The sequence below is a fragment of the Scyliorhinus canicula genome, chromosome 11 (assembly GCF_902713615.1).
Source record: "Scyliorhinus canicula chromosome 11, sScyCan1.1, whole genome shotgun sequence".
NCBI lineage: Eukaryota > Metazoa > Chordata > Chondrichthyes > Carcharhiniformes > Scyliorhinidae > Scyliorhinus > Scyliorhinus canicula.
The window spans coordinates 7,236,571-7,248,875 of record NC_052156.1 but is presented as its reverse complement, the minus strand read 5'-3'; the positions used below and the strand labels follow the sequence as shown (position 1 = coordinate 7,248,875).

General features: G+C 47.3%; 1 protein-coding gene across 5 annotated transcripts in view; it reads right to left on the bottom strand.

Moving 5' to 3' along the window:
* Positions 1-2,473: 2,473 nt before the first annotated feature.
* Positions 2,474-12,305, bottom strand: part of tpra1 (transmembrane protein, adipocyte asscociated 1) — a 106,508-nt gene continuing 96,676 nt past the window's right edge. For all 5 annotated transcript variants that reach the window (XM_038812161.1, XM_038812157.1, XM_038812160.1 and 2 more), the window contains 4 exons: positions 11,007-11,067; positions 7,563-7,665; positions 4,214-4,294; positions 2,474-2,724 (listed from right to left, as the gene is read on the bottom strand). In XM_038812161.1, coding sequence (XP_038668089.1) covers positions 2,502-2,724; positions 4,214-4,294; positions 7,563-7,665; positions 11,007-11,067 — 468 coding nt within the window. In that variant the 3' untranslated portion in view covers positions 2,474-2,501. The remainder of the gene's footprint in view (positions 2,725-4,213; positions 4,295-7,562; positions 7,666-11,006; positions 11,068-12,305) is intronic.

Here is a 12,305-nt window from a genome sequence, read left to right as displayed (position 1 = left end):
TCTGGGTGGGGTAGGGGGCTACCTTTGTTAGCTGTAAAGTTTCAGCTAGTGAGGGGGTGAGGTGGGGGCAGGGGTTGCAGCTTGTTGGATCTGCTTAGGGCGAGGTTTAATGAGCCTAGTTTATTTGTTTGGTGGGAGGGATGGGGGGAGGGGGCGGGATTATTTGGCTTTTCTTTGTCTCGTCTTGGGGGCGGGGTTGGAGGCCCATCTTGGGTGGGCCCCAGACTCTGGGCTTACCAGAGGTAGCGACCTTCGTCTTGTTTCTTTTAGAATTGGTCACCGTCAGTGGATCGAGGGGACTGGGGGGGCTTATGGTTTTTTTCCTCACAGGGTAGGGGTCTGTAAATGGTATTTTGTTTTGCGTGCATTGGTTTGTCTTGTGTTTTATAAAATTAAAACTTAAATTAAATATATATTTTTAAAAATGAGTGAAGCTGGTTTATTGAGTCGGCCAGTACAAACACAATGGGCTGAATGGCCTCCTTCTGCAGTGTAACGTTTCTATGGTTCTAAGAGGGCACAGATTTAAAGTAATTCATTTTTTTTTATTAAGGGACAATTTAGGGTGGCCAATCCACTTACTCTGAACAACTTTTGGGTTTGTGGGGGTGAGTCCCATGCAGACACGGGGAGAATGAGCAAACTCCACACGGACGGTGACCCGGGGCCGGGTTCGAACCTGGGACCTCAGCGGCGCGAGGCAGCTGTGCTACCCACCGCAGCATCGTGCTGCCCCCATATTTAATGTAAATAGTTGAAGAAGTAATAAGTGATGCGAGGGAAAAAAACCTTCCTTCATGCAGCAAGTGGTTAGCACCTGCAATGAGGGCGGTACGGTAGCATTGTGGATAGCATAATTGCTTCACAGCTCCAGGGTCCCAGGTTCGAATCCCCGCTCCAGGGTCCCAGGTTCGATTCCCCGCTGGGTCACTGTCTGTGCGGAGTCTGCACATCCTCCCCGTGTCTGCGTGGGTTTCCTCCGGGTGCTCCGGTTTCCTCCCACAGTCCAAAGATGTGCGGGTTAGGTGGATTGGCCACGATAAATTGCCCTTAGTGTCCAAAAATTGCCCTTAGTGTTGGGTGGGGTTACGGGGATAGGGTGGAGGTGTTGGCCTCGGGTAGGGTGCTCTTTCTAAGAGCCGGTGCAGACTCGATGGGCCGAATGGCCTCCTTCTGCACTGTAAATTTTATGATCTATCAATGAGAGCGAGTTGGAGGCAGGTTCAATCAGAGCTCTCAAAAAGGGAATCTGAAAATGATGTCCATGCTGTCGGGAAGGAGAGAGAATGGAACTAGACAAGTTGCTGAGTCAGAGAACCTGAGCAGACATAATTGGGCCAAATGGCCACCTTCACTGTAACAATTCTGTGGAAGTAAAAACATCTTCCCGCAAAAAGAAGCTTCCTGTTTCCCACAGGGGAGGAGAGGTACCAGCGAGAGTTTCTGGTGAATCTGTAGATGGTACGTTTCTAATAGCAGCCTGCGGGAGAGAGGGAGACAATGAGATGCTCGATGGGCCGAACGGCCTATCCTGCACCGTAGGAATTTTACCCCAGGACCCCTCAGCCCTCCGTTCCGCTGATTCTCAAATTGAAAGTAGACAAAGACAAAATCATTTAAAAATAAAATGTTTTATTAAATGCCCTCGATCCTTCAATTAACAGCACCCGGAAGGTGGAATCCTCAAACATCGACCTCGGCTTCAAAGGTCAGAGAGCCCAGCAGAGCCACAGTTACATAAGGGCTGTGAACGTCCCCAACCATTTCGCCATCACCCAGCAGCAGGCCATTCATAATAAAGAGAACCATCTGAATTAATACTGTAGCAGACGGACATTGTCGCCTTTCTCTTGCCTCCGCTCCGCCCCCCCCCCCCCCCCCCCCCCCCCCCCTCTCCCCAGCCCCTGCACAGAGTCAATAAGAGAATTTAAAAGCGAAAAGGCAGTGGAGTCACTCAGAGGAATAAACACCGGGAGAACTGGGGCGGTCACAGTTTCAAACTTTCCCCGTATTCTTTTTAACTCCTAATTTCATTCGTTCCAAAGTAACTTCAACAGGAGAAAGGGGGGGGGGGGGGGGGGGGGGGGGGGGGGGGGAAGAGGATAAATTAGCCTCCAGCTTGTAAATATTTGGAGAGACGATAAAGTTTAAAACGCACAAATACAAAGAAACAAACATAAGTTTCCACCAATGGGCCTCAGATGAGAGCAATGCCTGGATTTTTTGTTTGCAAAGTTTGGGAGGGGGCGGGGTTGCTGGCATGAAGACTTATTTTTTAATCCCGAGGAGTGTTCTGGAGAGATGGAGGGGCGGCGGCACAGCTCTTAGTTTGACAAGTGTGTTGAAACAGGAGGATTTATAAAATCCTATCATTGGTACATTCCAATACTGAAATCTCAGGATGAGGCAGCGCAAGGAGTGATGTGGTAGGTTTCCCCCTCTTCCCCCCTCCCCCCCCCCCAAATTCCCACTGTTCTCCCGCCCCACCCCACCCCATTCCTTCAAGCGTTCATAATTTTCCACCGGTCGCTGTCGATACTGTTGATACTTCCAACCGCCAGGTCGTCCAGGTAAGAGGCCGAGCCGTCAATCTGTGTGTTGGAGTAGGAGCCAGGTTCCAGCCCCTCCTTCTTTGCAACAGAGTGGGTCTGGGGCAGATGCACATCTATGTCGTCCGGCTCGTCGATCTGCGACTTGTAGGAGAAGAGTATCTTGGGCTCGGACCTGCAGGGGTGAACAAGACATAGTAAACTGCCAAAAAGTCCCAAAACGAGTTGGCTGCCGTGTTTCCCTACATTACAGCAGTGACCATTACCTTGTTCGCTGGCCCCAAAACAAAGGCTTTTGGGTTAGAGGTACAAGACCTCCAACTCAACCTCTCCTGTTCTTGGGGGAAGCTCTCTCTGTCACGCCCTCCCTCAAATATGGTTCAATGGGTAGCACATTCCCACCTCTTGGGTCAGAGGGCCATCGGTTCAATCTTCGCCAAGAGTCAAACATATTTGGGCCCGTGCGGTCAGTGTAATACTGAGGGAGTGCTGCACAGTTGCAGCTGCCGATGTAAAAGATGCACTACAATTTGCCAAAGCTCCTTTGACAGCACCTAATAAACCTGCAACCACTACCACTTGGAAGGGTGGTAGAGGCATGGGAACACCACCACCTCAATTTCCCTTCCACGTTACACATCATCCTAGCATGCTACTACGGGCTCGCCCGCCCCCGGCAGTGGAGTTCCTGATGCGGCGGAGAATCCTGGGTGGGGGAAAAAAACAGGATCGTAGCCGGGCGCAGATCAGTTTGTGATGCTCCAGTCCCCCACTGGTGGCAGCATCGAGGTTTGTACCCAGCGTTAGCGGGAGGATGGGAATAGGTCAAATGGACCCATTTCCATCCTATTAATGGGCACCCGATTGTTCACACCTCAGTGGGCTGGGATTCACACTGGCATGGATTGGTATAACTATTTCCCAGCATGGCCCTGATGCGGCGGGCCAAGGGGATAGGTGTTTAAGGTAGGTTCTTAAGGTAGGTTCTCCCAAGTCCATGAGAGGGCCTCCTTGCACCACTGCAAATCCTAGGAGTTGAGTCCTTTCACTTCCTTTTTTTTCCCAGCAGAAAGCACTTAACTGCTTTTGATGTGGTCATGAGCTGTAAATCATAGCTAGCTGTTTGTAGATGTTTATAAACATTGTGGTTAGTTTCACAGCAGGATACTCGAGATCTATTTAAGCGTGAAGGGAAATGAAACTAAACAATCCAGACATCTGGTTGTCTGGAAGCAGTCAGCCTGATGAAAGCTTTTTCTCTTTGAAGTACATAGAAACCTTGCAGATCAAAGGATTGTTCTTTAGCTTCCAGGCAGGGGTGTTTCTGGTACGGGGGTGGGGGCCCGACCTGCGATGACCAAGCCGCCTCACCTCGCTATCGGGCTGCCTGCACAAAATAGGTCATTCTCTCATTACCATGTATGGGATCTTGCCATGTGCAAATGGACTGCCCTGCTTCCTATATTAACAAGAGGTACTTGGTTGTAATATGTTTTAGGTTGTCCGGAAGTTGTGCAAGGTGTTACAGAAATGCAAATCCCTAACTATTTTCCCTCTTTCCATTGGCTGACACACGGCAGCGAAATCACAGATAAAAACATTAAATTTTACTAAGAAATTAAATGGTGCCAATGGAGACAAACGTACAAATACTGGTAGCTTACCCAAAGAAACCCTTCAGGAATGTAACATACATCAGCGGGGCAAACAGACTGAAATAAAGGAACGTGGTGACATCCACACAGCTGGAAGAGGAGAGAAGGGGCAAAGCGTGTTACAAAAAGATACAGCCAAGGGTAAATTAATGCAGAGTTACCGCACATCAAGTGGAGAAGTTACATTAAACGTGTATCGAGCCTGGGTCAGAGTCTACCTGGGGGACTGGGCATCATTCCGTCTCCATATTAGAAAAAGGAAACTATAAAAGAAAAAGATCATCGAGGATGATGCCGGAACAGAGGGGTTCCGGCTATCAGGAAATACGGAAATACGAACGTTTCTCCAGAAACGGGAAGGCAGCAAGATGTGCTGATAAAGTCTTTAATCTTCAACCGGGTAAATTCGAAGACAATGTTTGACAGCTGGAATACTGTGTACTGGGGTTGGCCTCCCTATTTGAAAAAAAATGTATATAATTGTGTTAGAAGCAGTTTCAAGAGGGTTCACCCGATCGATACCTTCCTGCGATGAGGTGTTTATCTTACAGAGAGAGGTTGAACCAGTTGGGGGCCTGTACCTATTGGAGTTCCGAAGAAGAACGAGAGGTGACCTTAATGAAACAGGTCGGATCCTGAGGGGACCGGATAGGGTGGATACCCGGAGGATGGTTCCACTTGTGGAGGAGACGAGACGCAATTTAAGAATGAGAGGCCTCCTTTTCAAGAGGGAGACGTGGAGAAATTCTCTCTCCGAGGGTCATTCGTCTGTGAAAGTCCCTTTCCCAGAAAGCAGTGGGGACTGGCTCATTTGAGTTTAATCAAGGCCGGGTTGGATTTTTGTCAGAGAAGAGAGTCAGTCAGTAAAAGTGGAATCGAGACCACACAACCAGACCAGCAATGATCTGATGGGGGGGGGGGGGGGGGGGGGGGGGGGGCACAGCAGGCTCAAAGGGCTGAATGGCGTACTCCTTGTCCCATGTTCCCACTTGTGGGGAGGTGAGAACTAGTGATTCTAAATATCAAATAATCACCAATAATTTAGAGAGAAATTCCTTCTGCCCAGAGTGTTGAGAATATGCAACTCACTACGACATGAATTCAAAATATTTCTCCTTCCTTTCAATTTGGACAGGTTCCCCAAATCCTTTACCTTCACCACTGTTTTCCCCAATACCCCTCGGAAATGCTTTCACTGTTATGCAATCCTGTAAGGCCACATTTGGAGTACTGTGTGCAGTTCTGGTCTCCTCATTTTAGGAAGGATGTGGAAGCTTTGGAAAAGGTGCAAAGGAGATTTACCAGGATGTTGCCTGGAATGGAGAGTAGGTCTTACGAGGAAAGGTTGAGGGTGCTGGACCTTTTCTCATTAGAACGGAGAAGGATGAGGGGCCACTTGATAGAGGTTTATAAGATGATCAGGGGAATAGATAGAGTGGACAGTCAGAGACCTTTTCCCTGGGTGGAACAAACCATTACAAGGGGACATAAATATAAGGTGAATGGTGGAAGATATAGAGGGGATGTCAGAGGTAGGTTCTTTACCCAGAGAGTAGTGGGGGCATGGAATGCACTGCCTGTGGAAATAGTTGAGTTGGAAACATTAGGGACTTTCAAGCAGCTATTAGATAGGTACATAGATTACGGTAGAATGATGAGGTATAGATTAATTTGTTCTTAAATCGAGGACAAAAGTTCGGCACAACATCGTGGGCCAAAGGGCCTGTTCTGTGCTGTATTTTTCTATGTTCTATGTACGAGCTTCAATGGATATGCTCAGTATACATATCATGATACAGAATTGAAACTTTAATTTTTTGGGGGGGGGGGGGGGGGGAATGCTAAAGCATTAAATTTTTTTAATGTCAAATTTAGTGTAGCCAATTATTTTTTTCTAATTAAGGGGCAATTTAGCGTGGCCAATCCACCTAATCTGCACATCTGTGAGTTATGGGGGCGAAATCCAAGCAAACACGGGGAGAACGTGCAAACTCCACACGGACAGTGACCCAGTGCCGGGATCGAACCTGGGAACTCGGTGCCGTGAGGCAGCAGTGCTAACCCACTGCGCCACCGTACTGCCCTAAACCATTAATCCTATTAGAAGCCTCAATGCTGAACTTCATTGTTGGCATTTCATCTCAAGTCAGAAGCCCACGGGGTCAACCCCCATTACAGGATTTAGTCTGAATGGGGACAACACGGAGGGAGTTCTGTATTGATCAAAGTGAGAGGTAAATCCCCTTTTGACCACCCTTCCCACAACCCTCGACTTCCTGAAATAAGAGCACAAGAAATAGGCCATTTACCCCCTTAAATCTGCTCCATCATTAAGATCATGGCTGATCTTCAATCTCAACACTTTGCTGCCCTATACCTGTACCCCTCGATTCCCTCGGCATCCAAAACCTCACCAATTTCAGCCTCAAATATATTCACTGACTGAGCGCCCACAACCCTCTGGGATAGATGGGACGCTGTGGGGCCTTTGCTCTCTGGAGGGCAGACGGATGGGATCATCTCACTGAAGCATACAAGGTCCTGAAATGGATGAGCAGGCAAACACAGAGATCGTTTTCCCCTAGCTGGGGAATCTAGAACATGGGACACAGACTCAGGGTAAGGGATCGATCATTTCGGTCCAAGATTAGGAGAGATTTCTTTACTCAAAGAGCTGTGAATCTTTGAAATTGTCTTCACCAGAGGGTTACGGATGCTCCATCCATATGAATGAGTACATTCAAGACCGAGATCGATATTTTTTGGATTTCTCAGGGACTCGAGGGATATGGTGTGGGCAGGAAAATATAGTCCAGGTAGAAGATGGTCACGTTGAATGCAGAGCTGGTTCAAGGGGCCGAATGGCCCACTCTTGCTCCTATTCTACATGTTCATGTAGAGAATGCCAAAGATTTGCAACAATCTTGAGTAAAGCAATTTCTCATCTCGGTCTGAGCCCTTATTCTGAGATTACGCATAGCGTTCACGAATTCCCAGCTAGGGTAAACTGCCTATAATACATACAAGACATTCTCCAATAGCTCCTGTACATAGCTCTCACCACCCCAGTCCCTCACCACCCCAGTCCCATTGTAATATTAACGCACACCTACCATAATCCGGGGGCAGGTTCAGCTCAGTTGGCTGGACAGCTGGTTCCCAGTGCAGAGCGAGGCCAACAGCGTGGGTTCAATTCCCGCACCAGCTAAAGGTTACTCATGAAGGTCCTACCTTCTTAACCTTGCCCCTCGTCTGAGGTGTGGTGATCCTCAGGTTAAATCACCACCAGTCAGCTCTCACCCTCAAGGGGAAATCAGCCTGTGGTCATCTGGGACTATGGTGACTTTACTTTACTTACCACAATCCCACAGTAACATTAGCGCACAGCAGTGCGCTGCCAATCCCTTGGATCAGGTTCAATAACGACAAGATCGCAGCATAGATGTAGAAGCTTTTCTTGGCTGCAAAGGTTTGGAAAAGAAAACAAGTCAGGACAAAGCTGTGTTCCTTTCAGATAGAATTGCAAAAGGAAACTAAACATGATTATCATAGAAACGGTGAAGGTTCACTGGCCACTCACTTCACGAAAATGTAGCTGCTGACTGTACTCAGGATCTGCTTTGACCTGCAAGCTACGTACTCTTAGAACATGGTACAGTACAGCACAGGATAGGCCCTTCGACCCACAATGTTGTGTCGACCATTTGTCCTAATCGAAGATCAACCTAACCAACACCCCTACAATTTACTGCTGTCCATGTGCCTGTCGAAGAGTCGCTTAAATGTCCCTAATGACTCTGACTCCACCACCTCTGCTGGCAGCGCATTCCACACACCCACCACTCTCTGTGTAAAGAACCTACCTCTGGCATCTCCCCTATACCTTCCTCCAATCACCTTATGTCCCCTCGTGACAGCCATTTCCACCCTGGGGAAAGGTCTCTGGCTATCCACTCTATCCATGCCTCTCATCACCTTGTACACCTCTATTAAGTCACCTCTCTTCCTCTTCGCTCCAGTCAGAAAAGCCCTAGCTCCCTCAACCTTTCTTCATAAGTCATGCCCTCCAGTCCAGGCAGCATCCTGGTAAATCTCCTCTGCACCCTCTCCAAAGCAGCCACATCCTTCCTATAATGAGGCGACCAGAACTGGACACAATATTCCAAGTGTGGTTGAATCGGGGTTTTAGAAAGCTGCAGCAAAACCTTGTGGCTCTTAAACTCAATCCCCTGTTAATGAAAGCCAACACACCATACGCCTTCTTAACAACCCGATCAACTGGGTGGCAACTTAGAGCGATCTATGTACGTGGGCCCCAAGATCCCTCTGTTCCTCCACACTTGCAAGAATCCTGCCTTTAACCCTGTATTCAGCATTCAAAATCGACCTTCCAAAATGAATCTCTTCACATTTATCTAGGTTGAACTGCAAATGCCACTTGTCAGCCCAGTTCTGCATCCTGTCAATATCCTGTTGTAACCTGCAACAGCTCTCGACACTATCTACAACGCCACCAACCTTTGTGTCATTGGCAAACTTACTAACCCACCCTTCCACTTCCTCATCCAAGTCATTCATAAAAATCACAGAGCAGAGGTCCCAGAACAGATCCCTGCGGGACACCACTGGTCACTGACCTCCAGACTGAATACTTTCCATCCACTACCACTTGCTGTCTTCTTTCGGCCAGCCAATTCTGTATCCAGACAGACAAATTTCCCTGTATCCTATGCCCTCTAACTTTCTGAATGAGCCTACCATATGGACATATTCTTGCAGATCACATTACAAGACACACTGGCTCCGACCACCCCTCGACTCCCAACTTAACTAAACAGTTTTTTTCAAAGAAATTAAATCCCTGGGGCAGCACGGTGGCACAGTAGCCCTGCTGCTGCACAGTGCTGGGACCTCGGTTCAATTCTAGTCACGGTCTGTGTGGGGTTTGCACATACTCCTAGTGTCTGCGTGGGTTTCCTCTGGATGCTCCGGTTTCCTCCCACAGACCAAAGATGATGTGGAGATGCCGGCGTTAGACTGGGGTGAGCACAGTAAGAAGTCTTACAACACCAGGTTAAAGTCCAACATGTTTGTTTCAAACACTAGCTTTCGGAGCACTGCTCCTTGCTCAGGTGAATGTGTGGGGTGTTCCCCATTCACCTGAGGAAGGAGCAGTGCTCCGAAAGCTAGTGTTTGAAACAAACATGTTGGACTTTAACCTGGTGTTATGAGACTTCAGACCAAAGATGTGCAGGTTAGGTGGATTGGCCACGCTAAAATTGCTCCTTAGTGTCCAGGAATGTGTAAGTCAGGTTATGGGGTTACGAGGATAGGATGGGGTGGATGGACTTGTGTGGAGTGTTCTTTCAAAGGGTCGGTGTAGACCCGATGGACCAAATGGCTTCCTTCTGCACTGTAGGGATTCTATGATTCTACAAGAGTTTTATGACAACAATTTTATATAACCTTTTTTTTTTATAAATGCCCCCTTCTATTATTTCATGATCTGTTTTTTTTTTGCTCACTGCCCCATTCTGGATATGGAGACTCATCTTTAATTCCCGGCGACTCCAGAGCAAAACCGAAGGGTTGATTATTCCTTCCCGACACTGGAAGAGTGAAACAATAGCCGGCTTTACTTGTTCAGGCCTCAGCGCCTGATCTACAGCCAACAAACATGACCTGATGTGTCAGTCACAGCTCTCACTCATACTTGTACAATCCACTCTTAATTTGAATGTTCAATCACCCCGGGAGTCCCATTGAGACTCTCCAGGGTAGAGACATGAAGAAGTATGGGTTTGATTTTGTGAGCCTTTTGCTACACCCCACACAAAGCCCCAGGCCGCATACAAAAGCATAAACCTACTGTCCTGTTAACTTGTACGATTTAACATCAAATCGCAAGCTGGTGAATGTTAACTCTGCAATGGGAATCAAGTTCAATCCTTGAACTGCTCAACTGCTTCTTCACGGCACTATTTCAAATGAGAGGTAGACAATTTTCCCAATATTTATCCAACATTCTTCTTCTTCTCAGTCAATCCCTCGCTAGCGAGTATGATTCTCCACCTAAGAAACTCATTGTTACTGGTCGTGGTTTCTGTGGGTCCCTGCGTGGCTAATGAGTCCGATCCTTGGGCCGCATCTTCGGCCACACACTTGGCAGGTGTTTCCAGGAGGTGCAATCGGTTCTTAGACTCTAGAAGGCTGGTAGTCTCCTTTTCCAGGCCTTCTCTTGCCGTCGGGTATCCTCGTAGAAGTGTGTTCCCTTCAATCAGGAGGTTCCTCCACGTCGGTGTCTTCTGAGCAAGGGGCTCCCTGGCGTTGACGTCCATGTTGCATCTATTGAGGTAAGCCTTCAGGGTGTCTATGAAGCGCGTTCTTTGTCCTCCTCTTGTTCAGATGCCTTCCTCGAGCTGGGCAAAGAAGATTTGCTTTGGAAGTCGGGACTCTGATCATCTGGTCAATTCATAACAGTTACAGCACAGAAGGAGCCCACTCAGGCCTACGTGTCCATGCTGGCTCTCTGCAAGAGAAGCTCAGCTGGGTCCTGCTCCTCTCTGGCTTTCCCCATCAGTCCTGCCAACTGTCTCTCTTCAGGTGCTTATCCAGTTACCGCTGAGCCCAGTGCTGGCTCAGATGGTTCAGCTCAAGAGAAAGGAGGGGATTTTACCAGCCCTATTGGAATTCGCTCCATGTGCAGGGATCCCTGTGGAGTCTGGGAATCAGCGCAAATTGAAGGCAATAGCTGCCCATAAATACCGGTTGGCAAAGCAGAAGAGAGCATTAAATGACTCACATGGCAGAGAGATTCTCTCCCGCAAAGGGGTTTTTGGGAGAACGACGATCATGGAGTAAACCTGGAGGAAAGATGGAACATCATGAGAAGGCTTTTAAATAAAACAGTAAAATGTACATTCGTGGAGCATATCGATGTGCAAACCAACATCGAATGTCAGAGCTGTTCAACTGGAGACCACCACAGCCAATTCCATTTTCACCCAACATCCACGTACAATTACACATGAACAGGTATGTACAGCAGAAATGGAAAAGTATTTTTTAAAGGAAACAAGGTTTACATAGAACAGTACAGGCCCTTCAGCCTGAATTGGGTACTCTAAATTTATTTTTAAAAAAGAAACGGGGCAAATGTGCAAACTCCATACAATCACCCAAGGCCGATATTGAACCCGGGTCTCTGGCACAATGAGGCAGAGGACACCAAATTCAAGGGAATGGTTCTTTTGTTAACACAGAGATGAGGACATTTTTTTTTTTTTAAGTCCAGTGTGATTAGGATCTGAAATGTACTACCTTAATGGAGGGTGGAAGCAGATCCAATCATGGCTTTCAAAAGGGAACTGGATTAAGAACTGAAGAAGTTAAAAAAAAAATTGTGAGGCCCAAGGGAAAGGGCAGAAAGTGGGATTAGCTAAATTCCTTGTGTGGGAGAGTCAGCATTGGTCGGAGTGGCCGAATGCTGTAACCATCCTCTGGACCTGTCGCCAATTATCTTAAACCTGGCTGAACTTCAAATATTCAAGGCAAAAGAAAATGAACGATTTTTAAATACGCACCTTAACACTTCAAAGAGTGACAATGAACGGGCATAAAACGTCTGGACATTAGTAAGCAAATTTTTCTGGTGTTAAATTTGTGAAAAATTGGAGGCTGTTTGATGGGGCTGTTTAGCACAGGGCTAAATTGCTGGCTTTGGAAGCAGACCCAGGCAGGCCAGCAGCACGGTTCAATTCCCATACCAGCCTCCCCGGACAGGCGCCGGAATGTGGCGACTAAGGGCTTTTCACAGTAACTTCACTTGAAGCCTACTTGTGACAGTAAGCGATTTTCAATTCATTTCATTTTTCATCAGTGCAATGTGCATAACGCACCATCGGGTGGTGTATTTTAGCTGTTGAGAATGAAGATGATGTTGCTTAAAAAAAATGAACGTTAAGAAACTTAAACTGTAAAGATAAATTAAATAGAAATTGGAATGACTGCAATTGAAACGCAATGTACTGGAAAGGTTATATCATAATAATATAATCTTTATTGTCACAAGTAGGCTTACATTGACGTTGCAATGTTACTG